A 6,757-nucleotide genomic window follows, 5' to 3' on the forward strand; every position below is an offset into this window, starting at 1 on the left:
AAGCAGCTCTGCATTGGCTCTGCAGGTGCATGTGAGTGGACTCGGTGTGGCTCAGAGCTACCTGCAGTGCAACCACCCAACAGCTCCGAGCACCGACTGCTGGGTGTGTCCTGGAGGGCAGCAGCTTTACCACCTGCAGAACGTGGGGTTATTGTGTGCCTGGGGTTAGGGGGGCAGAGACGGATTGCTGATGCACAGTCTGCTCCAGGAGACTCATTTATAGGATGTTACTGAATAACAAAAAGCTATTTGCAAAGTAGAGAGCTCTTTGGGAAAGAACATTCATTTTTTTAGTCTATCAGTTTCTTTGTTTTCCCGTGATAAAATGACATAGTTACCTACTACACATATAGATGGCTTCCTAAATGCTGATGATATCCTGATTTTTTCCTAAGCTGTAGAAATGGCCAGAGTTTAAAGATGTCCATTTGTGCTGGGTGACTGTCAAAGTTATGTTTACTTAGAGTCCTTTTCTTCCTTTAAAAGTCTGAGCCCTGAAACCTCTATACTAGATTATTTTTTTTTAGTAGTTATTTTTAATATTTATTTTTTTAGTTTTCTGACTTGCAAAACTGAATTATCAGAAACTGATGCTATTTGTTCCAGAAGAATATTCAGACAGAAAGTTGAATTGCATTTTTGGACAGAGCTGTCATTAGTTCACATAGGAAAAAAAGAAGGCTCAGAGGTCCTTGTACTGTTTTTAACCCACATGCACCATTCTTGTGGACATGAATGTGAAATCTAGGAAATAATTGGAAACTCTGGTGCTGCTTACTGACATGGATTAAATTTCATTTTTCTTCTTTGTTTTAATCTCTTCTAGAAAAAAATATTTTTCCTCTAAGGCCCAGGAAACAGAAATAAAGCATCCTTGAGGGATTCATTTGGTTGCTTCCAAACAGGTTTCCTGCTGGATCTGCAAGTCTGTAAACTTTCTTGCATTTGCTCTTTGCCTCCCTTTCTGGTGTCGTGTCAAGCTTCACATTGTTCCTGTGTTACAGGATTTTTTAATCTTCATTTCTCCAGAACAACAGGATTTGTAGAATAGCAGCAAGCCTAGAAAAAGGATCACAGAGGTAAAAACAAGGTTAAGACATTTTATTCATTTTACTTAGTATCACAAAACTGTAAAGTCTTAAATGACATGAATTTTGTTGTTCTCTTTGTAGTCAGCTGGTCTCGAGAGGGTTGGAAGGGAAATGTGTATTTTTTGGTAGTTTTTTGTCATTAGCAACACGAGACTGCCTTGATGCTGCCGTGGCAGTGTTTGAGCAGTGGTTGTGTGAGTGTCACTGTGAGACACTGGTGTTAATCCCCCCTGTCCCCTGGGAATTAATCTTCTCACAGGAGGAAATGCCTGTTGAGAAATCCCCATGATTCTTTCGTCACTGAATGTTGCTGTATCTGGGCAGCCAATTTCTGCAGAGTTTGTAGAAACAAAGTCATGAAGGACACTGTACTCTCACCAGTGAACACAGCAGTTTTTATTAATTATTCTACTTATTCTACTGGCACTGAGATTTCTGCTCCCTCTTCGAGTGGAATTGCTTTGTGTAGTATAAATAGAGGTTAAACACTTGATTCTGTAGCTGCTGCATTTTGTGTTAGTCCCTGATTTGGAGCTGATCTCTGATACCAGCTGCCTGGTGCCCACTTAATTGCAGCCCTCCATGTCCTGGTGGATGTGACATTGCATTGATCTCTGCCGTGTCCCCCCCCCCGATTTCATTTTTATATTTTAACAGAGTCGTCATCTTCGATTCATACAGATATAAAATTGAAGCATTTCTTTTTCTCATAGATGAAAAGTATTTTGTAAGCACTGGAGTTTTTCATTAGATCTTATACAGAGCAGTATTTTACTAAAGAAAATCCAAAAGGGAAGACTTTTATGTGCGCGTTTTTGTAGTTTCTGATTTTTTTAAAATAACTTTTCATTGTTTATCTGCCAAGTGAAATGTTTAAAATTTGCATATAAATGGATACAGAATGTATTTTTTGTGCTGTTTAGTGTTAAGTGTGCATTTGCAGATTTTTAGCATGTAGTTGCACAAAGGACTGTGCAGAGATATTTTGAAATATGAATATATGCTACACTGAAGGAAAAACATTCTTAAATGCTATATAGAACTCTAATGCAATAGAGTAATTTTATAAACTGTGTCTGTGTCTGCTTGGATTAAATATTGAAACAAGAAACATTACTTATTTTTCACTGTTTTATTTCCAAATACTGGATGGGAACTGCTGTGTGCTCCAACCCAAAAGCTTCAGAGAGAAATTAAATCTAATGAAGCCCAATTTGGGTGATTGTCAGAAGTAGCACCTGCCCTCCTGAGCTGTTTCTTGGTGACTTTCAGCTATAACTGAGATAAAAATACAAGGTTTTTTCAACAGGCTGTTGGTCACGTTACAGTTAAAAGCATTCAACAGGATGATCTTCCAAAGTTTCTTTGCCCTTTGGCACCAATTAGATTAAAAATTAAAAAAAAAAAAGCTGGAAAAAAAAAGCTGGTGATGGGTATGCAGTGTGGGGTGTCTGCAGGGAACACTCTGGTTGGGCGCTCAGTCACATTGCTCAATTTTAAGATTCTCAGATATAATCCTGCATTTCTTAAGCTCTCTTTAAATAATTAGTCAATGAACTTTTAAGTACTGCAATTATCCTGCGTGGCTGTTCTGCCCCCTTGCTTCTCCATCTCCATACAGAGCACTAAAGAGAAGAAAAACAGGTGAAGGGAAAACTTGAAAATATATTGGTTAGGGCATAATAAATCTTGCATGGACACTCCCATCCAAAAATGAAGGGACTGCTGTTCAATTTGCTGTAGTTGATGTGAACTATCCAGGTGAGTGAGTTCCCAAAGAAGGAATTGTTATTACAGTAAGGATGTTCTTTTATTCTTTTTATTTGCAATGTGATCTCCATCTGTATTCCATAATCAGCCTTCCTTACTGCTGAGAGACAGTGATGTTCTTCTCTTTCTGCCTCTGGAAAGGGGACACAGTGACACCAAGGGCACAAGGGCAGTCTGAGCACACATGCTTGGCCAAAAGAGTTCAAACTCAGGTGCAGGAGCACCCCTGGCTATTGAGACTGTACCTGAGAAATGTTTTGGAGAATTGATCTCATGAGGTAAGCAGTTGTTGTTTATTAACAAAAGAATCCAACAGCAGTTCCTTATTGCTGCCACTTTTTGATGGGCTCCTTACTCTTTTTTTTTTTTTTTTGAATTCACAAATTTTCTGTTTTATTTTTGCTTTGAAAGGCAGAAAACAAGAAGGACTTGCAATGCCAGCAAGTGCAAACAGTAAACCTGATTCTATTATTTGACAGCACAGAGAACATTTTCCATTAAGACTTATTTTTTTCTGGTAGAACTTGGTCAGTGGCATCACTGCATTGGCAGTGTTTTATGGGAGTCGATGGTCACACCTAGTCCTGTATTTTCTGTAAGTGAACAAAAGACAAAGGCTGGCAAAAAAAAAAAAACCAACAAAACCAAAGTGTAATTTCTGTGCAAGTAACAATAAAATTCAAAGTCATCAAATGTAGCATGTTGAGGGTACACAGCAAAGCAAAAAGTGTGATTCCAATGCAACTAAGTGTGGTGCATTTATGAGTAACTTAGCATATTTTAGATTTAGTGCCACTTTGGGATAGGAGGTGAAAATTACTGTTAGTTCCTGATGTTTCTTCCAGTGCCTATTTCTTTCAAACAGCTGAAATGTTTTGTCAGTCATCAAAACTGAAGTCAGCAGGTAAATGGAGGGCAGTGTAGGCTGCTGGAACCTGGGAATTTACTGAGATGCTGCCTTCTACATTTTCCTCAGTTTAATTTTTTTCCTTTTCGTTCCCTTTGCTTTCTTTTCTAATGTTTTTTTTGGTTTTTAGTGGCTTGTTTTTGTAATGGTTAGGTCTTATTGAAACAATAGTTCTTAAGTGCTTTTTCATCCCTTCAGCCTCTAGTATATCCATTCTCTTGTTCTGACTAAGCCTCATTGATGGCCATTTTTAATGTTTTTAGTTTTTCTCCTGTGAATTTCTAGACTGGAAATCAATGTTATTTAAAGAGCTGTTCAGCCCTGAATTTTCTAGGTACAAGTGACCATCATATAAATATATATATATATATACACACACACACATCTATGAACAGGAACTTAATCTCTGTAAGACAGTATGTTGTTCATAGTTACATCGTTTTCAGGCCACATAATAAATCCTTAAGAGACATCCAGAGGATGATGGACATTATCTTGTTAATTCACATTGCATATCTCCAGATGTAGATATTTCTTAGGTTGGGTAAAAGTAATGGGCAAATAATGACACAGTAACAGTAAATACACCGATTTTCACTTCACTTGCTGTGGTAGAGAAATTCTTGGCTTAAAACTTGATCGTCCAAAGTCCACCTCATTTCCTGGTGAAGGTTTCTTGTGTTGCAGAGCTGGCAGCAAGGAGGGACTGCTTGTGCCTCAGGCCCAGATTGGATGTGCAATTCTCTACTAAAATACAGGTTTAACCAGTCTCTTATTGTTTGCTCCCACTGGGTCGTGCCAAACCTTTTGAACAGCCACATTATGAAACATATCAAGGTATTGCTCTGATTGGAACTCTTTCCCCTGTGCTGTTTTTCAGATAAGTCCTTGTGGAGCCCCAGGACCAGCTGTTAGTACTGTTTTTGTAGCATGAGGGCAGGGTGATTGAGCAAGAATGGAACTGCTGTGGCTGCCAAAAGCTGGAATGACACACAAACCTAACATGATACATTAAGTGATGTCACTGTATGTGGTTCTGTCTGTTGACTTTGAGGAGTACGGGAGGAACTGCTGAGAAAGGGTCATGTGGTAAATTATTGCAGCACTTGCTTCAAGATCATCCCTTTCATTCTGGGCTGTCTGTTGAGTTTCCAGGCGAGGGTTAATGAGTGATGGATATGGGCTGCACCAGCCAGTGGAGCAGCAGAAACCAGTGAGCTCTTTCTTATTTAAGGACTCAAGACCCTGAAGCCAGTGCTTCATAATGTTAAAACTTGTGAAAAAGGTATAGCCAAGGAAATGGGGAAAAGGGTAACTCAGTTTGATGAGGCAGTAGAATAGATGCATCTTGACAAAATACAGCTAGGGAAGAAAAGATAGAGGAAAAAACTCCGCATTACAAGTTTCGTGTCTTGCTCTCCTAGATTTCAGTAGCTGGATCCTATTAGCGGTGCCAGTGACAAGTTTGGTTCATTCATACTGGAAGCCTGGGGTGAAAGAAGAAGTTTCTATGTATCAGTCACACCACAGAAATGCACTCAAGAATACTTTTATTTTAGAGACAAAATAAGTTGACTATCCAAAATGCAGTTTAATTAATAAATTGGAAATTTTGTTTAATAATCTGCTCCTAGAAAATGTCCAGGCTTTCTCAAGATCACGTTTTCCTTCTGGCAGTCAGGTCTGCTGGGTCTGTAGCAGTCCTGTCTCTCAGGGCCTCTCAGTAACTCCCTTCTTGCTGCCTGAAACATGCTGAGTGTGCTAACATTGCTTACAAATGTTCAGTGTGAATTACTCCTGGTAGATGAAGGGTGTGTGGGAATGGTATTGTTAATGACAAAACAACAGAAGCCAGTGCCAGATAAGTCATGTGTGGACAGAAAGCCCATTGCCTCCTCTATTGCATTACTTTTATCACATTACAATCAGAACAATAATATAAAATTTGTATTTCATAAGCCTCTCATAAATGAAGCAATTTTAATGCATGATGCCTATAATTGAGATTATATATGCCATGCAATTTTGCAAGTTGGTTCGTGTTATCTCTTTGCACCGTGTACACATCTAAGCTCTTTGTTTACACAGAATTTAAGCTCTGCAAGAAGAAATCTGCTTACGGTCGCTTCCCTGCAATCAGAAGGGTATGTATTTGTTACATTAAGAGCTTGTATAAGAAGAAAGTAACCTGCACCTCCATTTTCTTTTTGAGGTTTTCAGTAAGACAGGTCCCACTTGCATTGTTACTGTAAAAACACAAATTATGTCCAGATGTAATTTCCCATTTTTCTTAAGGCTTTTTAGTTTTTTAGTATTTGGAGAGATTTTAGCCTTTTATAACAATTACATGTGTTGCATCTTAATGAGGGAGCTTTCTTTGCGAGTTTTAAATAAGTATTAATATGCTCTTTTGATAAATTAGTTTGAAGGAAAGTAGTCTTAGTGAGATAATGAAGTGCTTGATACCTTTCTCTGACATACATCTATTAGTGTATTAACTTGTCAAGTTATAGTCAAAGAGAATATAAAAGTCAAAGAGATTGTGACTTTTTACTGTTGTTCCTTAGGGAGGAGAGGTAAAGCAGTCGTTCCTTGGCTTTCTCTTTCGCGTGCCTTCAGTTCCCTGTGATCCAAACCTTTGTCCCAGTGACCTCTGCAACTGCCCATGTGAGGTGAGAAGCCTCTTCTTAATGTGGCTTTCACTGTCGTTGGTATTTCTGGTTTAAAGATCCAACCACATCGGACTGTTATCCCACACAATATTGTTTTGTAATTCATAGTAGAATTTTTTGTAAGAGGGGTCAAACCAGAAATGCAAGGGGAAAATATTTTCAATATTTCAATGTATTTGCTTTTGCTCTTCCAGCTCTAACTAAATTAGGTAAAACTAATTGACTAATTCTTTTGATAAAATTTGGGTTAAAACTAAATTCTGTTGATACTAGTTTGGGATTGAGCATCCTGAATTTTATTGGTTAACTAATTGAGA

At 38.3% G+C, this 6,757-nt stretch overlaps 1 protein-coding gene across 1 annotated transcript in view; it reads left to right on the top strand.

The window, feature by feature from the left end:
- Window positions 1–3,881, top strand: part of XRN1 (5'-3' exoribonuclease 1) — a 30,981-nt gene extending 27,100 nt beyond the window's left edge. Inside the window, exon 43 of the mRNA XM_027906565.1 lies at window positions 3,003–3,881. Within this exon, the coding sequence (XP_027762366.1) occupies window positions 3,003–3,014 (12 nt within the window). The 3' untranslated portion in view covers window positions 3,015–3,881. The remainder of the gene's footprint in view (window positions 1–3,002) is intronic.
- The last annotated feature ends 2,876 nt before the right edge of the window (window positions 3,882–6,757 follow it).

This window comes from Empidonax traillii, unplaced genomic scaffold (genome assembly GCF_003031625.1).
Source record: "Empidonax traillii isolate 1590-97213 ecotype Southwest subspecies unplaced genomic scaffold, ASM303162v1 scaffold1322:size239206, whole genome shotgun sequence".
NCBI lineage: Eukaryota > Metazoa > Chordata > Aves > Passeriformes > Tyrannidae > Empidonax > Empidonax traillii.